Consider the following 27,121-nt stretch of genomic DNA (forward strand, 5'->3'; position numbering starts at 1 on the left):
TAAATGTGACATCTTTTAAGATTATTGTAACATTGTAATTTCCATGATTGTTTGTGATTTTTTTTCTGAATTAATGCAGATGGATTACGACCTACTTCTGCCTATAACATAACACCGTTTAAACACTATACAAAGGAAAAGAAAGAAAGACGAATGAATAGGCAACAGCCATATACTGCTGAGGTTGAGACAGAGACAAGAATGAGTTCACACAAGCAAATTTTGCCCTTTGTAACAGGATGTGATGACAGGGCTGTAACCTCAAGTGTGCTAATAACAGATATATTACATCATATATAAACCTAACTGGGCAAAATATAAATAAACATGTCATCTTCAGAATCTTACAATAAACATGTACTACTGCAGCAGAAAAATCACTTTCTCCACACATTATGATGTGTATGAAATTAAAATAATGCCACAATTACTACCTCATCATGAAGGTCCTGGATCAGGGCTTGTTAATAAAACTTATATGGAGGCGTGAAATAACGACCCTACAGCATCTTGAGAACAACTTCAAGGATTTCAAGGTTTTTATCGTCATTCCGACACATGTACATGTAAGGGAACAAAATTAAGATTGCCAGTGCAATAAGATATAAAAAAAAGTCAACATTGCACAAGTGTAGAATAAATACTGAGAAATACCAGGTAATAATAATGAGTACTGTAATAGACTGATTAAAAGTATAAATCTTTTTTTTAAAAGTACTAGAATATGAAAGTCAGGATCTTGCGTGGACAATCAGAGATTGTTCAAGAACTTGAGGAGTTGTATTTTTTAGGCGTTGTCTTGCATCTGGAAGCTAAAATTTTAAAGAAAATCAGACTTTATTCTAACATTGAGCATGTTTTCAACACATTATGTTCTGAAATTTTCCATAAATCTGACTAAACGTGTGCCCAGCCCTTGTAACATATTCTTAATATACTCAAATAGTCCGTATATCGATGTGATTTTATTTCCGTTCATGCTGTATTAAGTGCGCTTTAATCTCCTCCCACCTGCCCGGTGAGTTTTATAGCAACTGTTGCCCAGTGAGGCAGCGCCATAGTCACCGTAGTCCTGGCGACTGTAACCCACCAACAACAACCTCTCGCTCCATCATTACCACCTCCTCCACCATCCTCATATTCATCAACTAGTCCACAGCTCAGGTTTGAATAAATTCTTTCATATTTTTAACCTAATTAAAACCCTTTCTTGATTCAAGGGATTCTTGTATGAAGGAGATATTAATTGCTCTGGTTAATGTTTTGTCTGCTGCTGAATGAAGGCTCGGTGAATAGCTGGGGGTAGTTTGCTAGCGAGGGTGTTTCTTTGTAACGTGTTAGCCTGCTTGCTAACGTTGACTGTAGATAACGTTACCCACAGCTGTGAGAGGTCGTGCTCAGCTAGCAGGAGCTTAGCTGTGTTCTCTGACTGCATGCTTCGTGGCAGATGTGTTCAGACTGACGGGCAGAAAGCGAGTTTACGATGTTATTTGTTTAAACTCACCATGCTGAGTGGTAGCACAGGTCTGGGCTAGTCACTGAAGCTAGCTGGTCAGCTGGAGCAGGAGCAGGTGTCTGTTGTTGCTAAGTTGCTAACGCCAGCGTTGCCCTCTTACAATGCCTGTTGGTATCCCCTTTTTTTGGCTAATGTTGCGTTGATATTGCAAGTTTGGGTTTCGGGTGGTTACTATCTTGTTGGTTAAGCAAAAATCAATAACGTGGATCAGTAATGGAAGGTGCTATGAGCTAGCTTTCCATGCACTAACTGCTATTGACAATAGCTAAGCCATTACTTTCCCTTTTGTCTTAGGGAGCAAGATAGCTTCGCTAGCTTTCCAGCTGCCCTCTTTGTGGCATCAGATGGCTATGATAAGCTATCTGATAACACAAGGCTAACTTCTGTAGTAGACAGATTTTAGGAAAAAACACCTGCCTGGTTATCATTAAAATACCTTAATGTTATTACCTATTTTATCCCGAATCATTTCATTAGTCTGCAATGCACATTCTGTTACTGGACTTGTAAACGTCAAGGTTTATCCACCTCTTCTGCAATACAGGTATACTCCAAAATGACTGACCACTGACAAAAATATTTTGTCAAATTGTGTATTTTTTTTAGCTGTTGTAGTGTGCGTGTATTTCTCTGGGTGCGCAAGAAAAGGGAACAAGGAGTGTTTTCAATCCAGCATGAGACTGTACAGGCGAAGAGCTTGGTCGTTAGTTAACTGCTTCATATTGTGCCAGAAATATTTTAAATTCACATGAATTGGGTAAAAACATCCTGTCACATCTATTTCACAACAGAATGGAAAACTTGCATTTTAGGATTCCTTAATCCTATGGGTGGGTCATATAAGTAGAGACTTGGTTTCTTAATGTTGCATCACAATTATTTTTGGGTCCATTGGGTCTCCTGTGCAGCTGCGACCTCTGATTCCCTTTTGGGGAGAGAACAGGTGTGTGTGTGTGTGTGTGTGTGTGTGTGTGTGTGTGTGTGTGTGTTTGTGTGTGTGTTTGTGTGTGTGTGTGTGTGTGTGTGTGTGTGTGTGTGTGTGTGTGTGTGTGTGTGTGTGTTAAGTGGAGGACAGGTGCACTGCCAGTAGTGGTGGGACTTCTGACCATCTATCTGTTTGTGTCCACTAAGGTGAGGGGGGGGCATTAAATGAACTCTAATTGTCCATCGTCATCTCTAGAATTTGTTTCTCTCTCTAATTTTATTTTAGTTGTGATCCATAACTCCTCCTGTAGTAAGGCCTTTGTATGAGAGAGACCTGCCATTGATATGCACGTGGACATTGCCAGTATCTGACAGCACCAAATTGATTCAAACCAATTAGGACAAAATACCAGTGGTGCGATTTTTACACAAAGCCAAAATAATATAAATATATTGATCTATTGGCATATACAGCCCAAAACAGGTCATGCACAGACATTCCCCCCTATATACACTCTCTCTAACACACATACACACACACACTAAACAGGATGTAGGGAACTGCTAGTTATCAGATCATGTTACCACTTACCTGTAGTCCAGCAGGGCAGAAATAGTACCATGCCACCTGCTGCCTGGATCCTGTTGCATTTCCAATCACTTAAAGAGGGGCTGATTAATTCAATTATTCAGTCATCCATTTTCATGGCTTAGCAGAATACAGCATGTTTTTGTTTATTTACCCCAGCCTTCCAGCAATAATGTATATTGTTGATGAAAGAGGAGACTTAAAAGTCCTTGCTTTTTCAATAATATCCTGAACCCACATCTGGCAATTAAGCTGAACAGGGTACATTCAGACTCGCTTTGTTAACTTATGTCATGATGCTTCAGGACATTTTGGCACATTTCTGGTTGCAGTGGTCCTGTCATGACATAAAATCCAATTTAAATGTTGAACACAAGCTTTGTTACTCTTGATTTTTGTATATTGATGCAAATCAAAATCCCACAACCAGAAATAACAATAAGTCCCCCACTTCAGCCTCCCTATTGCATCTCCCTTCTCCCCATTTTCTTGCTGTACCAGCACCTGATCATACACTCCTGTCTTGCCTTGATGCTACTGTACATGTGTGAGAGGGAGACATTGTACATATGGTGTACTTTTCAACCTTGTTCGGCAGCTTATATGTCTTAACTTGGAGCACCAGACTCCATCGTCATCAATAAATGGTTATCAGACAGGCAAATTATTATTCTGTGCAGTCTGTGACTGTAAACCTCACACTCTTTTTTGTTGCGTGTAATGTTAGCAAGAGGAATAGAGGGGAGAAAACGCAGGGCAAATTGTTGTCCTCCTTGGTGGCTTTTGTTCCTCTGTGTCTTTGTAGGGCTTGCACTTGCTCAGTGGAGCACAGCATTTAAGTGGGCCACAAGGGAGTGCCTGAATGGTGAGGCAGGAGGTGTGTTAGTGTGTGTATATGTGTGTGTATGTGTGTGGGTGTGTATGTATGTGTGTTTGTGGAGGGGGTTGGGGTGAGGCAACAAGAGTGTGTTGTGATGCAGGGGCTCTTTTCCTTGATTAGTTGGGCTCAGTTGGGGCCATGTACTTTGGCTTTCAAACTGCACTGTAGAATATAAGTCTACATTCTCCTCTCTTCACCAGTCCTTTTTTTTTAGCATTGGGATGTAGTAAGCCGATGGCTACAGTTTGACTATATGGCATGACATTTTTATCACTTTGGTAGCCTGCATCCAGTGGCTTTCACACTTCAGAGTAAAGGCGTGTGTGCTGCAGTATGTTAATTATATGTGTACTCAGGCTTTTTTTGGGAATTGTCATAATGTACTTGTCAGAATCACAGAATATAAACTGGATAGTAGTTTATTTGTCCAACAGCCAGACTGCAGCCTGTCTAGCAACAGCCTGCAGACGTCTGACAGTGATAGTGTATATATACATATTCCCCTCCCCAAGGTGTTTAAAATAGCCATGCTGAAAGCAGAAGGCTTTGCGTTAATGAATCTCAGTGCCCCTGTGTGTTTCAAGAAAATGCAGTTTTTTTTCCCCGACTGCTTTTCTGTATCTTACACTCAGTGCACCAAGAAAGACTGACTCAGCTTTGTAGTCCAACTTTGAGGTTAGTCACCCATGCACAAATAAACTGATAGCCTTCAACCAGCCAGTGTGATATTGAAGATAAAGGGAAGAAGCAGGCTGTCCCTGGAGAGAGTCGAAGCTGTTAGGAAACCCAGCTTAATTAACCAAGAGAGGCTTGTTCATGGAAACTGTGATGGGGAGGAGGTGGCCTTCCCCTGGAAGGAACGAGGTGATGTAGCCATACTATTATTAACTCACAAACACAGGTTCAGCATCAGTGTCTCCTTTCACTTTTATCCTGATCTTAAAAATAGTTAACTTTAGCCTTGGTTAGTTAGCACTGTAGACATGGTATTAAATCTCTAATGACACTTAAATTATTAGATAACTTGCAACTCATTCTTGGTACTTTTTCCTGAGTATTGATCCAAGACTCTGTTTCAATTAACATTAAACCTGCAGAAGTGGCGACTGACAGAGCGACGAGAAGCAGCATCTATTTGGAGTTGGTTAAATATTAACTTGTTTTATGGCTGTGAACATGGAGACAAGACCATGTGTCACTGATGCATGAGGCTCTCAGTACATTGAGTACCACAAGGCAGAAACAGGTGCTCGGGTACAATTGCTCTAGAGTAGCTTTAGTAGCATTGATTTGGGCAAAACAGATAGGAGTCAGTGATGAAACCTCATGTTTTCTTTTATGCCTAGATTAGTATCTCATTTAGGCACATTTTATGTCCTGGGCTAACCAAATCATGAGGATAATTATTGAATTTATTTTCATCCATTCAAAGATTTTGTCATGTAATATGATAGGTTTGTCTTTTCGTTATTAAATACATGCTCTGGAATCTTGTTTAGGATCAAGTTCAGTTAAGTTATTAGAGGCTGATGTTTCTGAATATATCACTGGTTGTTGTCAAATGAGAGAGGTTTAAAAAAGTAAGTCTCTGTTGTAAAGTAAAGGTATGTCTTCCAACAACAACCAGAACAATGTATCAGTAGATTAACTCATCAGTAAAGTGAGTTATCAATCTTTGATGCAAGATGAGTGTTAGGTTAATGATGCATTTAGATTATGTTGTTGTTACTGAGTTGTAAAGTTGCTTTGCCAGTTTGACCAGTATGTTGAGAGTGTTGTTGGTTTTCAGCTCCATTAAGACTGTGTTTTCTCTGTGTTATTTAGGCGCCATGCAGACCCCTGAAGCAGGCGCTGACTCCACCTCCACTGTCCCTCTTCAGACCACTGTGCCTGTCCAGCCTACCGGCTCCACCCAGCAGGTGCCTGTCCAGCAACAGGTACATCCAGCCTGTCTGTGTGTGTCTTTTTTGTCTGAATGTTCCTGCACACGTCTGCATACTGCACCTGCATTAATTTATGTCTGTATCTCTTAATGTATTTCTTAATAACAAATTTGCAACTCAATTTGTCTTGCCAGGCCCAGACTGTTCAACAGGTTCAGCATGTTTACCCAGCACAGGTGCAGTATGTGGAAGAAAACAGTGGCGTCTACACCAATGGCAACATGTGAGTCAGTCTGTTACCCAGACCTGCTCTTACGCCCCCCCACAGATATTAGCATTACGTCTCTGCAGTCTGTTCTTTCTCCTCTTAAGTCTCTTCACACCATCATTCATGTCACAGGCACATGATGTTGGTGGGAGTGCGTTCGATTTTTGTGTTTGTTTTCTTTTCTGATGAGTGTGCCATCGTGTGTTTGATTGTGCTCAGTCACCTGAACATGACCAGAAGTAGGCCTGTCTTTGTGCTGCTAAGTGCTGACGCTACGCCAGGGTCCCCTGGGTGTGAGGAACGGGGCTACATACACACACCACTAACAAGCCCAAGCTGTGTTTGTCCTACTGTGATACACACATACACACGCATTCAGTGCATGTACAGACACAAACACACACAGTGTGTGACCTCAGCTACTGATGGAAACACTCATACCAGTCTTATATAATAATAGTAATGATAATAATAATAATCTAAGCATCTAGAAATACAAAAGGTACCAGAGAGTAGCAGGCATATGTCAACATAATGTGTGAACGTTTAAAGAATCACCCAAAAATCATTTTATTTTCTGTATTCTCCACTATTTTATGTTACATTGGGGGGAAAATTCACTGCACATACATTGGTACAGTTTAAAATTATGATACATTTTGGATCGTCCTCATTATGATGATGTTTACAGTATTTGACTGTGTCTACACAAATAATAATGAACACAGACCCTCTGTGTATAATTATTACCATATAGGCTCAACAAGTGCCTTGTATAATTAAGAAACCATACTTGGACTAAAGAAAGAAAACACAACTGTTTGAAGTGTTAGACTTTCTTTTTTCTCAGTGTTATTGTCTCTACCAGTTTGGGTTCATTGACTGACCTCTAACCTCTCTTCTGAACAGAAGAACCTACACATACTCGGAGCCCCAGCTGTATAGCCAGAACAGTGGAGGGAGCTACTTTGACACACAGGGCAGCTCATCACAAGTGTCCACCGTGGTGACATCTCACGGCATGACCAACAACGGAGGAGGGGGCAGTGGAGGAATGAGCATGGGCCTGGCAGGGGGTCAGGTAATCAGCAGCAGTTCCGGGGCCTACCTCATGGACAACACTGGACCCCACCCTGCCACCCAGACGGCACGAGCTTCCCCAGCTACTGTAAGTGGCATAGCACCCACGAATTGGGTTTTTCACCTGCATTGCCTGCCTGCTTTTGTGTGTTGATAGGCTTAGTGTGTGCTGTAGTTTGTAGTCACTTTGTAGTAACTTCAAACTCTTTCTTTAGCACCACAGAGCTATTAGTTTGCCATGTCTCTTTCTATTAGCATACATGCTCTGTTTCCGTCACACTATGCACTAGTGTCTTTAGCAGGGTTCCGTATTTAAACTCTATATTGCAGTCATGTTTGCAAGATTTCAGTGTGTACTCATAGTACACATATTATGTCAAATAATAGTAGTAGAAAAACAGCTTTAGTGTGCGCCTCATCCACGATTATGTACGACTTGTTTTATCTCTGGCAATGATCCTTTGCTGATGTATGCTGTGTGCTGCGTAGGCTTGGCCCAAGTCTCTATAGTGATCAAACTACTGCCAGCAGTGTTCACACTGTAACCCTAATTATTTAATGTTCAAGTAATGCCGGGCTTTGTTTCCACCCCTGATTTCATCTGTCTGTTATTCCCATTCTTTGGTGTAGAAGAAAGGAAGAGTTAAAAATGGAGAAATAAGAGGGAATAGTCAGGGAATGCGCTCCTGGAGTTTATGAAAGACACATGGCTCCACAGACTCACCCACTCCTCACAAGAGTCCTGCAGTGGACAAAGTGGCACACACAGCGCGGGAGGCTTGCTCTTTTACTGTCTTCTGAACGCTCCATTTAGACATTTTCACATAGTCCACCATAATGATGCTTTCTGGCAAGAATGTAGAGATGATGGGGTGACTGACATTACATTATGTGGATGTCAGTCACGGCAGAGATTTTAAAACATTCAATAAAAGCTATGCAAAGGAGAAATGTTTTTGTGTTAAAAAGAAATGTGTGCAAAGGTGCAAGTGCGTTTTAACTGCTGAAGTAAAAAAAAAAAAAAAAAGCTTGTCCTTGTCTAGGCTAAGTGATGAGCTCTATAAAAAATAAATGGCTTCAATAATATGATTTTTCAAATTAATGAAATACCAAAGTGGTGACTTGATTGAAACCAGTGATGTAGTGTTAACCACTGAGTCATCGTGCAGCCCAAGGTATGAAATCATAATAATAATTCTTGTACTTTATTTGATGCCAACAATCCTTTCGTAAGAGCCAAAGTCACATTTTCTGTGTAGTGCGTATCTCACTTCGTAAGTAAACTTTTTCATGCCATACTAACTTGACAGCCACATATAGTATACGGTGTATAAATCCTAATTCTGTATTATTTAGTGCAGAAGAATAACCTCACAGAATTGCTACCATGCAGGTACTTGAGTAGAGTTTTGATCAGTATTTTTAAACGTATTAACGAAATCACACAAAAAAGCACAGTGCTAATTTGCCAGAAATACACACACACAAAAAAACATAGCATTTTGTCGGCCTATGTCATGTTTTGTTGGTACATGATAATTGTTATAGGTGGATCTGTGCTAGTGGAATCTGGTAGGGATGGGCGTCTGCCAGCTATCCATCACTGATGTACTAAGTTGATGCTGTTCTACGTACAGTATGTCCCTGTTTCTTAACTAGGCAAAGATTTTCCTGAAATGACAGGTAGTCCTGCTCTGCTTGGGTTTTAGTGGTGCTTGCTTTGGGATCTTTTCTAGATTCACTTTATTTTTGTTACTAATGTGTCTACATCTACTCTTTAGTTTTCTTGCTTTTGTTTTTATTTCCCCTTCTTACATTTTGTTGTCCTGTGCTTCGTGGTTTTATCAGATTGAAATGGCGATTGAGACGCTCCAAAAATCTGAGGGTTTATCCAGTCAGAGAAGCTCGCTGCTCAACAGCCATGTAAGTTGCTTTTACAAATGCTTGCCTTCGCCTTACCTTGGCTTTTGCCAAACACTCTCTCTTGCTTTTCTGCCTCTCTCAACTCTCTGTACATTTCAGTTTGGAGTGGTGTTTGCTGTTTTTTTTTTTGTTTTTGTTGCTGGTTTTAATTATTATCGCTTAAAAATTCACTGGCTGCTTTAGAAGGGCTTTTGTGGTGCTGTCGTGCTGCAGCATCCAGATTACAAACTGTCGGTCTGAGGTCTTTCCACACAGTTTGCGTGCTGCAGTGTTTGAATCTCCTCAGTAAAACAGCATGTGTTCCCCCTGTAGCTCCAGTGGCTGTTGGACAATTATGAGACAGCAGAGGGCGTAAGTCTGCCACGATCCACCCTCTACAATCATTATCTGCGCCACTGCCAGGAGCAGAAACTGGACCCTGTAAATGCAGCCTCTTTTGGCAAACTCATCCGCTCCATCTTCATGGGACTCCGTACAAGGCGCCTCGGGACAAGGTTAGCTTTTTGAGCTTTTCTTTTTCTTAATTAAGGAAAAGTTTTCATTTTGGAGATTCAAGATTTTTCATAATTGCAGTATGCTTGCATGGTCCTCATCTTGTCGTCATCCACCTAAATCCCGATCTACTAAAAGCCTCATCAGTTCTTCTCTCCTGTTCAAACAATTTATACATCAGTGTGACTTTTTCTGTACACCTCGCCCGGTCGATGTGTGTTCACTTTCGCTTTTTGTCTTGCAGAGGGAACTCCAAATATCATTACTATGGTATACGTGTAAAACCAGATTCCCCGCTAAATAGACTCCAAGAAGACATGCAGTATATGGCCCTCAGACAGCAACCTGTTCAGCAGAAACAGAGGTATAACACAGGCAGCCAGGCATGCATACAGTACTTTCTGTGATCCAAGTCACAGTGTTTATAGATACTGAGGTGAGCCGTGTGATTCCAGGTTCAAACCGGTGCAGAAGTTTGATGCTGGCTCTGGGGAGAATTACTCAGGTGGAGGCCAGAACCATCTTGGTGCAGCAGAGCAAACGGTCATTGCACAGAGCCAGCACCACCAGCAGTTCCTAGGTCAGCAACATTTCTCTTTTAATCAAAATGTCTCTAAAATCCAAAACATGTGGAATACTAATATGATGTTTGTCAGATTATTCCACAGTTGCCAACTTCATTTCTTATCACCCCAACAGATGCATCGCGGGCACTCCCTGACTTTGTAGAGCTGGACCTAGGACAGAGCAATACGGAGAACATCAGCCCAGAGGATGTTAAAGCTCTCCAGTCCCTTTACAGAGAGCACTGTGAGGTTAGATAAAGTGCATTCTTCTCATTTCCACTGCAAAGTAATCACAGCACACTTTGGCACTCAAGTGTTATTCACAGGGGCAACGGGGGGGTGGGTGGGTCAGGTCCCTCTTCACTGTTCAAAGAAAGCTAAGTAATCCACTTCAATATTGTAGCATTAATTGATACATCATTATCAATATGTCTATGCAGGCATTGTGACAGTACATTTTCCTATCGAGCTGGATTTCACCACCCGCTAAATCGATTCCACATCTTTTCTATTAAGAGTCTCATTCTCCTCTAGAATGGAGTCTATGTTTTTCCCCCTCGATAAGTATATATGCCTTAATCCACCAGTATCTATCATGGTGGCAATTTAGTAGTTTAATCTTATTTAAGCTATCTTTAATGAGAAAAGTGTGGAAAGAGAGAAGAGTGTGGAAACTTTGGGAAAGGTCATGTGTGTTTATAGCTACAGAGATTCGTAAATGCCAGCCGCTGGCATTTTGGAACAGAGTTTTTTCTTTTATCTTGTGAAGTTTTCAATCACAAGTCTCCTAATGTCTGGAAAAGTAGGGATCAGGTCATCCACATGACATGACCAAGGTCTTATTGTCTGACAGACAACTGTCTACACTGTGCTCATGATTAAAGGGGCAGTGCGCTCAAATTAGATAGTTTGGGTTTGACAGGTCAAGGTTTAGAGATGTCCATGTGTGATATTTCTCCTGTTACTTCAGTACAATGGAAGTGACTGGAATTTTATTTGCTTCACAGCACTGAAAATTGATGTTTGACAATGTGCTGTTTCACTCTTCAGAGGGACTATTTCTTCTTATTTTAGAAAGTACTACCAGTCAAAACAATTCACTGTTTTTGTTTATTCTCTGGTTTTGTCTCAGGCTATCCTGGATGTGGTTGTCAACCTCCAGTTCAGTCTAATTGAGAAGCTGTGGCAAACATTCTGGCGTTATTCTCCCCCTGACTCTGTAGAGGGTGCCACTGTAACAGAAAACAGGTGAGGTCAAGCGCGAGATACAATGCACATTTGTTTTCTTAGCTGAAGTCTGTTACTGTCTTACCAAAGAGAGATAAAACTTACATTTTATTAACATAAATTTAAACTTAATTCATTTTCTGATAATCTGATTTCAAAGGCATTTTTCTAAACGTGGTCTGTTCATTCTGCAGCAGCATAAGTGAGATTGAAGCACGGCTCCCCCGTTCACAGCTATTGGCGCTGTGCAGAAACGAGGCTGTACTCAAATGGATGAGCACCTGTGACCATCTAATGTACCAGTCCCTTGTGGAGATCCTCATTCCTGATGTCCTGAGACCCATTCCCAGTGAGCCACAGTCATAGACACCTCTCATGTTTACTTATTTGCTGTGTTAATGCTTGTAATGTCATCATGTTTTTCGTCTTTGGTTTTCCTTGTTTTTGTTTTTTAGGTGCCTTGACTCAAGCCATTCGCAACTTTGCCAAAAGCCTGGAAGGTTGGCTTAATAATGCCATGAATGCCATTCCACAGAGAATGATCCAGACTAAGGTACACTATTGCAGCCTTCATATCGAGCCTACCTTTGTGAAAATGCTGCACAGTTTCTGAAATATGTAATTAACACATGAGAGTATTATAGTTTCACTATCAGTTTTGAAAGGTATGTATACTTAAAATAGGTAACGTCTGGGCTTCTGTGTGCATTCTTTTCATAGATTGCCGCTGTTAGTGCCTTTGCGCAAACACTGCGCAGATACACATCTCTGAACCACCTGGCTCAGGCGGCACGTGCCGTGTTGCAAAACACGTCACAGATCAACCAGATGCTGAGTGATCTCAACCGTGTTGACTTTGCCAACGTACAGGTCAGAACAGCTCTTTGTTTTTTGATATGATACAGCTGTGGTGTTTTTTATATGTGTACTCTAACATATATGACCTATATTTGTACTTTTACTTTCATTGTACAAGTGTGAACCTCCAGCTCTGTCTCCATGTTGCTGTATAGGAGCAGGCATCATGGGTGTGCCAGTGTGAAGAGGGAGTGGTTCAGCACTTGGAGCAGGACTTCAAGGCCACACTACAGCAGCAAAGCTCTCTGGAGCAATGGGCAGCCTGGCTGGACAATGTGGTCACTCAAGTGCTCAAGCCCTATGAGCACCGGCCCAGCTTCCCCCGGGCGGCTCGACAATTCCTGCTCAAGTGGTCCTTCTACAGGTCTGCAAAAAAGCATGTCTGAGTGTGCAGCATCGTTGAAGAAGCAAAGCACTTGCTTACTCTGTTTTTGTGTGTGTGTGTGTGTGTATGTGTGTTTCTGTCAGTTCTATGGTGATAAGGGACCTGACCCTGCGCAGTGCTGCCAGCTTTGGTTCTTTCCATCTGATCCGCCTGCTGTATGACGAGTACATGTTTTACCTAGTGGAGCATCGTGTGGCCCAAGCTACTGGAGAGACACCCATTGGTGTCATGGGGGAGGTATAACTGTGGCATCTTATGGGTTTTTTTTGTCATATGAAATGACCTCTGGTCATTTTATAGAAGAGAAGTTTTGCCAAATTACAATCTTGTTTCTAATTTCGATGAGAAAAACATTAAAACAATGTGAACCTCAAATGGCCCCTCTAATTGTGATGTTTGTCTCTGTTTTCAGTTCGACAGCCTCAACACTCTATCTCTCACTAACATTGATAAAGGTATGTGGCAAAATTTATAAAGCACAATGGACTGATAACATGTATGCTAGTAAAAAAAAAAATTAAAAAAAAACGTTAGTGAAGCACATAGAAACAACACCTGAGTAATGCTAGCAAAATAAACTTTTTTTTATCCTCTCCAGCTTTTTTAAGTGAGCTCTTGAGTCCATACCAGTATTTTATATGTGTGGCTTCCTCCTGTCTAGATGAAACGAGCGGGATGGACAGCGATTTAGAAGAGGACACGGAGGAGTCCGGGGAACCTCTTGCCAAGCGGGAGAAGTCCGAGCACGAGGTGATCCAGGTCATTCAGGTCGGGGCGCTTGAGGACGGATCCCACCCTGTGGTGGGCGTCGTCCAGCCAGGTGTACTCCACTCGCTGCCCCAGCCCCCGCAGGACCACACCGAGCACATCCTAACCCCCTCCGCTGGTACTCCGACCATCCGCCACTGCAGCGCCACAGGCAACACCTACGCCTCTGTTTGAGGGTCTGAGGGCACGGCTGACCTTGTCTGGCCTGTTTTCGCTGTCTCACTCTCCACATATCTTTCTCTCTGTAAGTCTAGATGTTTCCGTCTGTTTCATGCATTGTCTCTGTCTACACTTGTGTGGACACGCTCTCCTCTCACCGTCCAGCCCGGTCAGTGGAGGAGCGCTGAAATGATGATACTTTGGCCGAGATGTGCTGTCCGTGTCTGACTGCTTATATTCTGGATGTGGTGTCATCCCATAAGTCTGTGCTCTATTACAATGCGGCAGCTGGTGGAAGGGACGTGGAGGAAAAGGACTAATTTGACCCGTTAAATGTTTCCTGGTTAGACATGATTTACCGCATCTGTCTGTCTATACCGACAGATTTTATCTTGAAGGAAATTTAAACTTCTTCAAACTACTGATGTCTCAGAGCTCAAATCCATGTCACTAGTCCCAGTGGAGCATCGATTGACTCAAGACCTTTGCCTATTGTATATAGTTTTGCTGTACTTTGAATTGGTATTACCCAAAACTCATGGTGCTATCATTGTGTTTTATTTGTTTAAATTTCCAGTTAATTTTAGTATGATTTATGTCAACATGCATTCCAACTGCTGATAAACTTTTGGCTGAACAAAAATATTTTGAGTATTGTATGTAGCTGTATCTATGACATTTGAAAAAGGATCATGGGGCAGTTTTGTCTGTTCTGTTTTGAAAATGATATGGTAGCCACCCACTGAAAACCACTTATAGCTTTTAGCCACAGAAAAAGAAACCCTGAAAGTAATATCTGTGCTGCTATTTATGTATATAGAAATGAGATTGAGAAGACTGGCTGTACAAAACCACCTCCTCAATGTTAGCTTTTCTATGCACTCCGTGCATAACGCTTGCCTTTGTTCATTTTAGATGCTCTGTAGTGTGGTTTATGTGATGAGCTGTAATCTTGAAAACAACTTACTGGACACATTCCCCTGTTTTCGCAGTTTCTGTCTTAATGAAAATTTCTCAAAGTTCGCGAAGGACCAAAAACAAACCAACAAGAGGAAGCTGAGAGTGAGCCATTTAGGTCGCCCATGAGCTGTTTCCTGTCCCATAGTGCCATGTTGCAGAGCAGAAGGAATGTCAGGGATTTAATGTACCTCGGCTTTATCATAGTGCCTTATCCTTAAATGCAGCTGTCCTTGTAGTCCTGACTGTGTGGTGTAGAGAGCCCACAGCCCCTCTGCATTGTCCCAGTCGCAGATTTGGCTTTCTGGTGATACGTGGCTGGATTTGGGCTGGCTCATCAGTGTTGAGACTAAGGGATGCAGGCACAGACACACCTGTTGTTTTCTCTGGATCAGCTCTACTAAGCTTATTACTTATCAGAATCACGGTCTTTAGCCTTGCTCCTGCCCTCACTCTGCCCTCTTGAGGCCTATTCTTGCATTAGCCTTTGTTATCGGGTGAAATGTGTATGTGTGCGTATGTGTGTACATGGATGCATTGGTCTGCACTGTGGGTTTTTTTTGTGTGTGTGTGTGTGTGTCTGCGTGCTTGTGTGTATGTGTTGGAACACATCCATCAGTCACCCTACCTCAAACCAGTGGTGCCAGCCCTTTTGACGCGTGCAGCACAGTCTGTCCAAACCTTATTGCACACACACCACTGTACTGCACAAATCTCAACGCGATAGAGAAAATCTGCTTTGCTTTTCTCTCACCTCTGATTACATTTTCATTTCCGTTTTTAGCCCATAAAATGCTTCATCCTTTGTTCCCTGTTGAAAGATCATCTTTGTACAGTGGACCAAAAGTAGATATTTTCTGATATTCAAAGAGATATATAGATATATATATGTATAGTATATATAATGATGATACACTACATATATTTGTTGCTTTTTACGTGGTTGACCTGATTGTTTCTATGTAATTGTTTCTTTTGGTAGCTCCTCTGTAATTAGTTGATAGACTGTGAAATGGGGAAGGCATGGGGACTAACTTCTGATTCATTAGACTACGTCTATACTTGAACTGTTATAGCCTATGTTGTGGAGAATATTGAGATTAATCCTCTAAATAGGAACATTTTGTCACAAATTTTTTTTTGTTGTTTAACACTTTTTTTCAAATGGTCTGCACCATTTCTCTGCATAAATGTTTATTTATTGATATTTATTGTGTTATGTTTTGGCTTAGATGCTTATGCATATGTTAAAATGGGTACTGATAATGAATCATGAATTATACTACTGCAAAGAGCAGACCTACTGTACAGAAGGACTGGGAGGTTTTTTTTATTTGTTTGTTTTTCTTTGTAAGTCATGTATGTAGGTTGATTAAGGTTTAAAAAAAAAAAAGGGTTGGCACTGTATTTGCTGTAATCAGTCCTTTTAGGCATATCAATAGTCAGAAAATCCTTTAGATACTAGCAGTACATGGGATCTTTGCCATTTTTTTTTATCTAGGGTATGTGCCTGTGTAGAAAATGTGCTTAACAGTAAAGGAGGGTGGGAATGTGCAAATACTGCATGTCATTTGGGTTAGTGGGTCTTTGGACACATCACACTCTGGGGCGACTGACAAGCCCAAAGCCACAGCGTACGGTACACATCACATACTGTAGCCTTACCCTGATCCTGCTGGCTTGAAATGTCTGGAGTTGTAGAAATTGAGCGCACGCACACATACATACACACACACACACACACACACACACACACACACACACACACACACACACACAAATCTAGCTTTCCTATTACATTGTTGAAGGACAGTTTGAAAAGTCTGCAAGAAAAGGTCAATGAACTCTAAGTAGCTGGTAGTTTACGGTCTGAGGCATTTTGTTTACATCAGTCTGTGACCATAATTAATTTGCATGAGAGATTCGCTCCCTGACTGTTGGTATAAAACTGTTGAACGCAAGTTGGGAGAAAACCGAGAAAGTAGTAAAAAACGTCCAATAAAAAGCGATGAATACGAAAACTTAAGCCCTAGATCATCTCTTATACTTTCTCTAGAGCCTCACATCAATCTGAGTTCATATAATAACTGCAAAAAAATGAAGTACCCCATTCTTAACTGACTCCCAACACGCACTGAAATTTTGAGAATGCGGTTGTAAAAAGCAATGGAGTTCTCTTCGTGAGTTAAACATTTTAAATGCGTTGTAAATCTGGGTAGTGTGCACTGGTTACAAATGAAGGTTTTACAGGATATTTTTTTCTTTCTTGCCTCTAGCTTTTTTTACCTTTCTCTGAGTGATTTTTTTTTTTTTTTTAATATGAATCTCAGCTCCCTTGTCATATGAATTAACTACAACACTCTAGATGGTAACTTGTATTTCTTTTGAGCCATAAGTGAAAATGGCTTATAAAATGTTTTCTTTAAATCTTAATTATGTGCTTTAGGAACATATGTGCTTTCTGGTTTGCACGCCTACCTGTGCTGCTAGAAACTGTCAATTTTTTTTTTTTTTTTTTTTTTTTTTACATAGACTTTCGTGCCAGACAGTGATTTAGCTTTCTGCATCTCAAAGCCTGCCTGGTTAACACTGGACTGATGCTAATGCTGCCAACACAATTGTACTTTATTTCTCAGTGTCTTTAAAATTGAGAAATTTTTTTGTAACAGCTGTTTGCAAATGAGCCCATTTCCAAACAGAAAACGTTTAAAAAAAAAAAACTAAAAAAAAAGACAAAAAAAACAAAAAAAAACATAAGCTATTCCTTAACTTGTCATAGGAGTGTAAGCTAAGAAATGCCTCTTCACCTGGACAACATGGCAGCTTCACTGACCCATAGCAGACTCCAGTGCCTTTAATTTCGCCCCGGCCAGAGCAGACGGCCTGGGTGACTCTTGGGTCTCTGGTGGGCTACAGATAGAGACTATCAGAGCAGATATTTCATTGCACAGGTGCTGCCGCTGAGAAGACACCAAGGCTGAGGAAACATAAAGATCTGTCCTTAGTCTGGACTATTTATTATTAACTGGACGCAACACCACAGACACACACAAACACTTAGTAGTTTACACGTGGTAGATTACCTGAAGACGGCTTTTTATTGTATAGAACTATCGGTTAATTAAGGAGAGCCACTGTAAGTAAAAAATGCTCTCTTACGACTTGTTTTCTCATGATCGTGATTTCTTTTGTCAAATGATATTTTCTGAATGCTGTGACCTGTTTGAGATTTGTATTTGGATGTTTTCAAGTGCCATTTGACAGTCTAGTGAGTCGTGGCCATCTGTAGCGCGCTCTAATGCAAGCACAAGCATTTGGCAGTGGCATTTGGGGAAGGTTTTTATTTTGATTCACCCTAGACAAAAATATGTATATATCAAAAACTGAAAAGGTATATTTATTTGTGTCCTAATTATTTGATTTGTTCTTTTGGTGAACATTTTATCAGATATGTTGGCTAAAGTGTGATTTCTTTTTTTTTTTTTTTTTTTTTTTGGATAATGTATAGTATCTGATATAATATATACACACAAATTTCATGTGACTTTCTTTCTGTGTGCCGTTAAGTTTTCTTCATATACTGTATCTTTTCAAATTGGCAAGCAAACCAATGCGTGTAGGGTGATTTGTATTGTGTATTTTACATAAAAACGAGGACAATTGGGGGACTTTTATATTTATAAAGACATTATCATTTAGTGTGTCGTATTGATGAATATAGAAACTATTAAAGACACATGTAGTTTGGTTTTCTGAATATTTCAGATCTCAGCTCAGGCTAGCTTCTTAGTGTTGTTTTCTTAAAATTTGTGACTTGTCTTTGCAGTAATAAACGTTTTCTTGTTCAAAGTCAAGTGTCCTTTCTCATAACTTCTATGCATTAATCAAATTCCACTTTAAAAAGATTTAATGGCTGCTAAACAATAGTGTTAGCCCATTAAATTTTATTCAACCATATTCATACATATAAACACCAATATCATTCAAACTCAGTATGGATTCAGAATGTTTGACATTGTAAAGATTAAGATGAGCATGAGCTTGCATTTCCTGAAAATTGTACAGCATTTTTTTTTTTTTTTTTCAATCATTTTCAGTCATGACCAGAGTGGTTCATCAATGTAAAGGTAGCAAAAAGAGTATAAAATACTGCAACAGCTGTAGGTAAACAGAGCTCCAAATACCAAAATATTGTTTGATCAAGAGTGCTGAGCAAAAACTAAAATCATTCAGTTTTACAAGCGACAAAACACTGAAATGACTGCAGTCTGATAACCTTTTCATGTTTCATAGGGTATATTTGGCATCAGTATGGCTTACGCTTCCTCTCACAGTTCATTCCTCGCTTCCTTTGCTCAGCTATTGTCTAGAATAGTGTCATCCAAGTAAAACTCAAATTAAAATGGGTGGCGGTGAGCCATGTTAAAGCCATACTCCACCCAAAAGATGCCTTTGAGTATCAAATACTCACCCTGTAGGTTTGAAAGGTGGTTGTTAAATTGTAGTTCAGTCTTACATTAAGTACAGTGGTGCCGCTGTATATTTATAATCTCTGTGTGTTTCAAACCGTCATTATTTTACCAAAATACAGCTGAACACATCTTTCAAACCTGCAGTAGATGAGTGCATTTGCAGGTCCCTTGATTTTAGACTAATCTCCTGGAAATTTCCTGCGTAATTTGCTAGGATGTAATGGATCATTTTTAGGGCATTTTACAGAAAGGCTGGTGCAATTTGTTAAAAATGATAAGTGCTAGGTTGGTTTGTTTGTTTGGTACAAGGTCTCACTCATTATATTTGGATTCATATGTAGTTGTTCATTTGCAAAAAATATTAATGAATTAGAGTCTTGACTGACAGAAAACCAGTTTTCACTGTGTAGTTTTGTGTATCAAATAAGACATTGGCATATTAGATTATTTATTAAAAACCCTTTTTAGCTGTAATACTGAAGCTACTTTCAGGAAATTGTTGAAAAAATGTCCTGGAAATGAAAAGGAAAGTTAGGGATCCGTAAAATAAAGTGTTACCAAAATTGTTCATAGATGTTCACTCGTAGCATTTTTAAGAAACAACCTCATATGCTAATATATCGTTCATCGTTGTCTTATCATTTGTACCAAATTGCACCAAAATGTTTTGCAAAATGTCCCAAAAAATTAACTGTTAGAAATTACTCTTTTACATTTTCAGAAAATTAGTAGAAAATGAAGGGATCTGTAAAATAAAGTGTTACCCACAAAACATACATTTTGCGCAGTGTATCACAATTTTCATGGATCTCACCAAGATCATCATTAGCAAGAAAATACGTTTCAACTATGCTAGGAGATTATATGGATACAAGTAACCACACATGAGACTATGAAACAAGACAAAATACTTTAACAAATTAATAAAGTGCTAATGGACACTATGTGGGCATCTAATTAAAAAATGACTATTACAAATAATGATATTACACAGATTTGTCTTATCAACCGTTTCCTTTTGAAAATATTTCGAATAAACTTTGGGGTGTGAAAAACGTCCATAGAAAAACATCACTTCATAATGTCATAACAGCCTTGACTGGTTGTAGGATAACGGAACGGTTTAATGGTCTTGAAAGAGAAGCTAAAACAAGCTTTTCAAATGCTCTCGTTAAAAACAACTATTCAAAGGGGAATATAAATTAAAAAAAAACACAAAAACAAGGACTGTCAGAATTGAAAAATATTTAAGATTACATCCTTACGAGAACATGAGTAATGAATAACATGATTTTACATAAATGTCCTGATCTGTGAGGGGGGGGAATAAAAACTCCACTTACATGAAGCCATATCAGCACCGAAGAGCCGATGAAGGAGGACTGGACCGGCAGTATACTCCAGCTGAAATCAAATTTAGTTTGTTCAGACAGGGTAAATTATCAGGTTTGCATCCAATACAAAGCACCACGTTTTAAGCCAAATAGTTTGCCCTCTTGTCACTCAGTTGAGGGGACTCTATACATCTAAAAATCTTAAATATTAAATAAACTAAATGTGCACAGAAAAAGAAGAGTGAATTGGTTCTTGTTTGACACCTTACACTGTGTTGTGGTGACACAATGCTTTTGTACCGCACTAATGGTTAATTAAATGATTGAGACACTTTTTGCATCTTTTAATCTCAGTGTGGACACATTCTTTGATTCATGTCAAAGTGAGATGTTGAGATTTTCACTTCACGCTGTTCTGCAGTTCCAATTCCTTCCTTTTTCATGCGCATCCTCTTGGCAGCATGTTTCCAGTGTACCACAACTCCTCCCTGTGTGACTCACATGTTCCTCCAGTTTTTGTTTGGAAGTCACCGAATTTACAGACCTGGAGTCTCGCTCAGTATACTGGGAACTGCTTGCAGTGCTGGATTTTAAAGCAGTGTGTTCGGAGTATACTGCCGGCCTTTAACTTCCTTGTTTTTACTCCTACAACCTACTCAGCTAGGCTTCCCTGCAGTCCTCCTTTGGCGATCCAAGCCTATGTGGAGTGGTCTGTTAAAAGTAGAGTCAGATTTTTTTTGTTTGTTTGTTTTGTTTGTTTGTTTTTCGTACAGTTTATGCCTTCAAACTCAGTCAAGAGGTTGAGGGTCAGCTATGGGCATGGTGTGCAGAACTTCATCCAGTAGTTGCAGAGCTCGGTGTAAATGGATCTCAATCCAGCAGGGCGTCTCTTTGATGCTTTGCCGTGGGTAGTCAGGCCCCCAGCCTTTCACGAAGCTCATCCGCAGGATGCACAGCCTACGCAGGTCATCAACCCCAATGCCAGCAGCAGCAGACAAACCTGCAGGGGAATTACAGGCAGCGACGATTAAATCGATGTGGAACTACGTAAAGGCCAAACCTTGCAGAGACATGTTAGCTAAGTTACTGTTTTAGTAAGAGCTGGAACATGTACTAGATAGACAAACAGCTACGTAGAAAGTCATTGTTAAGCATGTCAATGCTGAAATCATTTTGTAAGAAGCTTGGAATACAATGAAAGTTTGTTCTAAAGCCATAACGTCAACTCCAACTTTCCCAATCAGATGATCTGAACCACAAAAGCATAGGCCCATTTATGCTCGTGGCTATACAATGACCAAACTTTCCCATTTACTGAACATTGTGTTACTTTTGTTAGTTAATTATTCAATATTATCAAACATATCTCACAAGCTTTTATGTTGTATCATCATATTGCCAAATCTGCCCCTCTAGCTTCTCACTCCATGTCTGACTGACTTCACTGTCAAGACTGTAAAATGGCAACAAAGAAACATCGATGCCATATAAAGGTCAATTTATACATTTCGCATCTTGGTCTGTGTACATTCTAGACTAAATCCAGCCCTTTAGCCATATCTTGGAGACTAAAATATTGTTGGTCTTTTTTTTTTTTTACTGTATATGTTGACAACACATCCCTACCCAGTAATTATATTTTCCAACATAATACATCTGCAAATCTTGGCTAAAGCATGGCTAAATTAAAATGAGTGAAGCAGATTCAATTTAGTGAAGATATGTTGACTGATTCTTACATTAATCTCACTTTTTTCTTTTCTTCATCATTTAACTGACGATGTCTGCTGATTGCTTTTCTTCCGCTTGTGCTGTTCTATAATTGTCTTGCTCACAATGCTGTGCATGGAGTAAGTGAAATAAGAAAGTCCCTTATATTAATTTGGACTGAAAATACCCATGGAGGATGATGATGAAAAGCAGTAATAATACACTTGTTGAAGGGTAAGTGCAGCAGTAGGAACACTCACTGATGGCAGGGGCAATGCCTCCCACAGAGCCAGGCCCGGGAATGTTCCCAGCCACCGCTGCTGCCTGGGCTGCAGCTGCTGCTTGAGCTGTTGCTGCCTGCTGCTGCATCTGCCTGTGGCACTGACGCAAGTCAAACACCTGGTGAGAGCACAAGGAATAGAATGAACACCAAGCATCATTTGTCAAAAATGACAAAAATGAATATATAATACAACGAACAACAGGATGCTCCACACATTATACTGCGATTATGGTTACTCCTACTATGAGAAACATAAGAGTATGGTTTTTAGAATGGCAACATCTTCCTCAATTTAGAGCTTGAATGGCATTATGACTGAATTATTTGAAACATTTCTGCTTTTCACTGTATGAGCATGGTTCTGTATCTCACCTTTATGTAAGCACTGGGGTAGATCTTGTGAACTGCATCTCCAGGAGCACGTCCGGCCTCTCGGTCCAGGTAATAGCTCTGCACGAACACCGCATGATCACTCAAACAGCGCACCCAGACGTCTCCTTCACCTTTGCACTCCAGCTGCACACCTTTGCCAATGTGGAGCCTAAAAAAAAAAAAAAAAAAAAAACACAGAGAGGAGAGAGGAAAAGTGGTAAGCAAAGACAGTCAGAGAAGAGAGACATGACATCACTTTCAATTACTGTCAATCACTAATCATACCTCTACGTTAAACATTAATTGCTTCAGTGAGCTATATAATTATACTACCTCCAAGCATGTGGCTGAGTACCTGGCTCTCTCTATGTTCTCTGTCCTGTGGACATTGCTCAGCTGGCCCAAGCAGAAACGATCACCTCCCGAGGGATCCACATAGCCATCCACTGTCACTATCGGACATGTGGATGGCACCTTAAACGTCTCCCCAACCTGGACATCCATCTCAAAGTACGCAATGGAGCACCAGTATTCTGGGGCTGGAACAAAGCAACAAGCAAAGTCAGGTCAACGGGGTTGCACTGATTTTGTTACAGTTTTGTGATACATTATTTAGGTAATGTATAGAGAGTCTTCCATCTGTAGCTCAGTACTCACCAGGGTGATTGGATATGGGGGGCTGGAACGCTATTTCATTAGTAACAGGCCCTGCAATAACACATAAAAATGAAATATAAACAAGCAATTTTGGATGTGAAAGATGTGAGATGTTATTTAGGAATTAGCACAAATTGTGTAATAATATTAATTCCATGAGTTGTCAGGGGTGGAGGCTGACCTAATATCTACGGCTAATCTTCACTTCAACCACAGTTACAAAGTATAATGTATTAATAATATAAGAAAGTCTGCTGGAAACAACTGTTTTGAAGTAAACTAATGATGTCTTGGTGCTGCTGGTATCACTTTTACCCATTTTTCAATTAACTTTTATATCTGGTAAAATCCCCTTAACATGGAAAACAGCTAAGGAGGTCCCATCACATAAATATGTTAACACTGATGTAATTTATGAATCAGCCTATATCAGATCTGTCCTGTCCTAGAATCACTGGTGAACTAACAGCTCTGTGCCCTTCTAGAGGTTAATAATGTCCCCAAGCTGCACAAGTCTTTGTGGACTATTTTTTTCAGACTTGATTTTTGAGTTTTGCAATTTTCCATGTATTCCATGTACTCACAGTAATGCCCTGTGTGAGGCATGGGCGGATGATGCTGTAGATGCCCATTCTGATGTTGAGGCACTGCAGGAGTGAAGCTGCTGTTTCTGCTCCAGTTCGGGGGAGGATCTGTAAATATAAATTCAAAACGGTTTTGTTGCCAAATTTTTGCCAACTGTGTTGTAGATCCAAACTTAAATACTAAAAATAAATTTTTGCTGCATTAACAGTAACTTTATCCACTTCAAAATTCAAACTGTTTTGCTGGGGAAAAGTAATCCCTTATTTTTTTTTTAATTTTTTTTTTAAAAAGCTGTTTTAAAATGACCTAAACCCACTTGTACAATGACACAAAATTGAAATTTTTACAGCATTTTGTTTTTCATTTTGCTTTGTTTGTTGTGTTTTTTTATGTGGTGTCTCACTTGAGGGTCCAGCACTGATGGTAGAGAAAGCAGAGGTTGAAGCTGAACTGGTGCCCTCCGATGAGGGGAGTAGAGCGGGGCTGCTGAAGGGTTCTGGTGGACCTGGCCTTGACGGGGGATGCTGGATAGTCTGCAGGTGGCTTTCAGAGCTGGAGTGAGACGGCTGGTTATCATAGTCATACTCATCCTTTACCAAGAGTGGTCCTACCAGAAGACAACAGACATAAATAAGACTGTTTTACGCCCCCCCAAACCATCAAAAAGAAAAGACAAAAACTGTGGCACTTCCTTACCTGAAGTGGAAAGGGTCAGTCCTGATAAATCTGTGAAAAGATTAAGAGGATAGATTACTAAGAACATTTATGTAGGTCAAAAAATCAATAATAATTTAATAACCTAAAACAATAAGATCTAGTCAAGTCTAACAAACCAGTGATTCTTACCAATGCCTGGAGAGACAACCCTCTCGTAGTGGTATGGGTTGACACACACATTGTCACATTTGAGGTCAAAGGCATACTGGCAATATTTCACATGTTTTAATTCATTCTTGTGTAGATCAGGCCACCGCCACAGCCGGGCATAGACAACATGAGGAAAACCTTTCCGCCCTGCAACCTAAAGCACAGAGAAGAGGATACAATGAGACAGATTGATAACATTCTTTTACAATTACAAGGAGTGTAATACAAAACAAATTTGCTGCTATATATCTGCTACTATACCTGTAGGCGTCCATCTAAAGTTCGCTGTATGGTTACACACTTGCTGGGATGAGCTCCATTTGTAGTGATGGCTGTGATAAGGGAATCAAGCTCATCTTTCTTCTCCTTCAGTTTCTTGACAAGACTCTCGATAGCTCGCTTAGCAAAGCTTTCGCTCTCTCCTCCCTGCCGGTGGCACATCAGGCTATGCACAATGCTCAGGCAGGCATCGTTACTTGTGGGAGTGTTCGTGATTGACATCTTGCTCCTTAGGTTTCAACCTTGGGGAGGCTTTCCAGCTGTATCCTCTATGCCTTTACATAAGGAAGAGTCAAAGTTAAATTACTATTGACATAATGCAAGTTTAACAACCTAAGACACAGCAGTGACTGAGAATTCAGATGAGATGCTAACCACAATTTCACAGTGCGTCTGTGTACCACCATCACTTATTTTTAGAGACGTGCTGATCATGTTCAACTCTCTCTAAAGTCAATTTATTGTACCTTAAATACCCAGGCCACTCTCAATAACTAAAAAGAGAAAACGTTTTAGGTTGTCCCTGATTGACATGACATTTTACACCAATAATAACTTTTGCTTTTGCATAAATGTGAATTAAAACTGGTAACCACTGCAATAAAGTTCAGATTCATGCAAGCAGAAACTCTCACTAGCCATCATCTGCAAATATGGCCAATACATCTTGACTGAAATGTAAAGTGAAACATTGTTATGGCACCGGAAACTGTTTGTTCATTTTCTCGAATTGGTTTAATATTTTCAGATGAAGGTAAAGTGGACAATAGGTTAATGTTAGGTTTTTAAGAGCATTTTCACAGCAAACGTTAGCCTTGATGGGTACCAGATCTTCACAGGTAATCTAGCGTGTCCTCCCTTAACCATGCTTCCGATAATTGTATGCAACCCAACATAACCTGAATTAATCAGTTCTGTTATTACTTACGGATATTCGATTCAAGTTAATACACATTTGTTGTAAAAGTGCTATTGCATAAGAGCATTAACTCTAGCTAACATTACCTAGCTAATTTTGAGTGGTTATCTGTTAGCGTTAGCCGTCACTGGGCTTACCGTAACGTTAAATAACGTTAGAATGTATGTTTCCTATCATCAGCTGAACCAAGCAGATACTGATTTGTGGACTTACAGTGATTTCTCCACACAGCAGCGCTCTGAGAACCGGCGGTAGAGGATGATAAGTGGGTGGCTTTAGCTGCCTAAATTTCGCTAAGCGTTAGCTTGCGTTACTGTTATTTTGGCTAGCTGGGCTAACAGCTAATGCTAAAAGACATTCATCAGCCTCTCGTTAGCTCGCTAACCTTCTTCTATAATGGTCCTAATCAGCTACCTCACGAGATGTTAAAGTCTCATATTAGCTAAACGCGTACTCGTTTATATTTACACTTGGCTATATCTATAAAAATATATATACATTGTAAGCTAACAACAACACATTTACTGGTTAGCTGGCCACGAAAATAAACAACAAATTGCTCTCCACCCACACCGCTCCCACTGCGCATGCACGCGTGAAATGTGACAGGCGTGGCGCGGCGCTGCTGTAGAGATGTGAGGTTTGACTTCTTTACTGACTCCAGAACTCACTAAAGACAGTCGGGATTTCGAGTCACTGGAGTCACAGAGCGTGAGGAATCCCCAACCAGTGAAGGTCCACTCCTCTACTGATTACAGCCCACAACTCGGGCCCTGACTAGTACACAGTGGGGGTGTGCATCTCCATCACTGAGGCTGATGCGATAAGCATCTCGATGCATTGCCAACAATCCGATAAAGACACATAGGAAGCAACTACCAATGCGATACGATACGATACGATTCACCCCTATTGCAATTCGGTGCGATTCGACACGATTTGATTCAACACAATACGATTCAACGCAATACGATGCGATTCAACTCAAGGCGATGCAAAAGAATGATACTAATGATACTGAGTTTGATTTTATTTCGTAAGAATACAGCAAATCATAAATTAACCAAAAAAGTGCCATTTTTACGTTACATATTTGTTTCTCTAGTACTGCAACTCAGTATCTGTTTCTTTTTGACCTCTACAATAACACTTGGACCTTTCACAAACA

At 40.3% G+C, this 27,121-nt stretch overlaps 2 protein-coding genes across 5 annotated transcripts; one reads left to right on the forward strand and one right to left on the reverse strand.

Annotated features, from left to right (window-relative positions):
* Positions 1-1,028: 1,028 nt before the first annotated feature.
* rfx3 (regulatory factor X, 3 (influences HLA class II expression)) lies at positions 1,029-20,150 on the forward strand. 3 transcript variants are annotated; one of them, XM_042394439.1, is made up of 17 exons: positions 1,029-1,164; positions 5,734-5,846; positions 5,987-6,075; positions 6,970-7,228; positions 8,989-9,063; positions 9,376-9,557; positions 9,800-9,919; positions 10,011-10,135; positions 10,255-10,370; positions 11,254-11,369; positions 11,543-11,697; positions 11,804-11,901; positions 12,069-12,218; positions 12,362-12,570; positions 12,675-12,828; positions 13,004-13,046; positions 13,253-20,150. In XM_042394439.1, exons 2-17 carry the CDS (start codon positions 5,739-5,741, stop codon positions 13,531-13,533), a joined length of 2,280 nt encoding a protein of 759 aa, XP_042250373.1. In that variant the 5' UTR covers positions 1,029-1,164; positions 5,734-5,738; the 3' UTR covers positions 13,534-20,150. The 3 variants fall into 3 exon arrangements, with proteins under 3 accessions (XP_042250373.1, XP_042250375.1, XP_042250374.1); XM_042394441.1 differs by having other exon boundaries at positions 6,973-7,228; XM_042394440.1 differs by lacking the exon at positions 1,029-1,164 and adding an exon at positions 2,596-4,773.
* smad4a (SMAD family member 4a) lies at positions 18,400-26,732 on the reverse strand. Of its 2 annotated transcripts, none has more exons than XM_042394443.1 (11): positions 26,625-26,732; positions 25,017-25,309; positions 24,735-24,909; positions 24,585-24,614; positions 24,292-24,495; positions 23,888-23,995; positions 23,304-23,354; positions 23,002-23,185; positions 22,647-22,815; positions 22,252-22,390; positions 18,400-21,281 (listed from the first exon to the last, which is right to left on the reverse strand). In XM_042394443.1, exons 2-11 carry the CDS (start codon positions 25,254-25,256, stop codon positions 21,070-21,072), a joined length of 1,512 nt encoding a protein of 503 aa, XP_042250377.1. In that variant the 5' UTR covers positions 25,257-25,309; positions 26,625-26,732; the 3' UTR covers positions 18,400-21,069. The 2 variants fall into 2 exon arrangements, with proteins under 2 accessions (XP_042250377.1, XP_042250376.1); XM_042394442.1 differs by lacking the exon at positions 26,625-26,732 and adding an exon at positions 26,167-26,590.
* Positions 26,733-27,121: the final 389 nt, after the last annotated feature.

This window comes from Thunnus maccoyii, chromosome 19 (genome assembly GCF_910596095.1).
Source record: "Thunnus maccoyii chromosome 19, fThuMac1.1, whole genome shotgun sequence".
In the NCBI taxonomy this organism is placed as follows: Eukaryota; Metazoa; Chordata; class Actinopteri; order Scombriformes; family Scombridae; genus Thunnus; species Thunnus maccoyii.

What these genes read in the sequence shown, in the direction of transcription:
- smad4a (XM_042394443.1), bottom strand. Translation starts at nt 25,256, where the DNA reads ATGTCAATCACGAACACTCCCACAAGTAACGATGCCTGCCTGAGCATT. An exon ending in GAGAACATAGAGAGAGCCAG is followed by an intron (nt 22,816 to 23,001) that starts GTACTCAGCCAC and finishes TTTTTTTTTTAG; the next exon opens with GCTCCACATTGGCAAAGGTG. An exon ending in ACCCCAGTGCTTACATAAAG is followed by an intron (nt 22,391 to 22,646) that starts GTGAGATACAGA and finishes TGCTCTCACCAG; the next exon opens with GTGTTTGACTTGCGTCAGTG.
- rfx3 (XM_042394439.1), top strand. Translation starts at nt 5,739, where the DNA reads ATGCAGACCCCTGAAGCAGGCGCTGACTCCACCTCCACTGTCCCTCTT. An exon ending in GCCACTGTAACAGAAAACAG is followed by an intron (nt 11,370 to 11,542) that starts GTGAGGTCAAGC and finishes TTCATTCTGCAG; the next exon opens with CAGCATAAGTGAGATTGAAG. An exon ending in CTCAAGTGGTCCTTCTACAG is followed by an intron (nt 12,571 to 12,674) that starts GTCTGCAAAAAA and finishes TGTTTCTGTCAG; the next exon opens with TTCTATGGTGATAAGGGACC.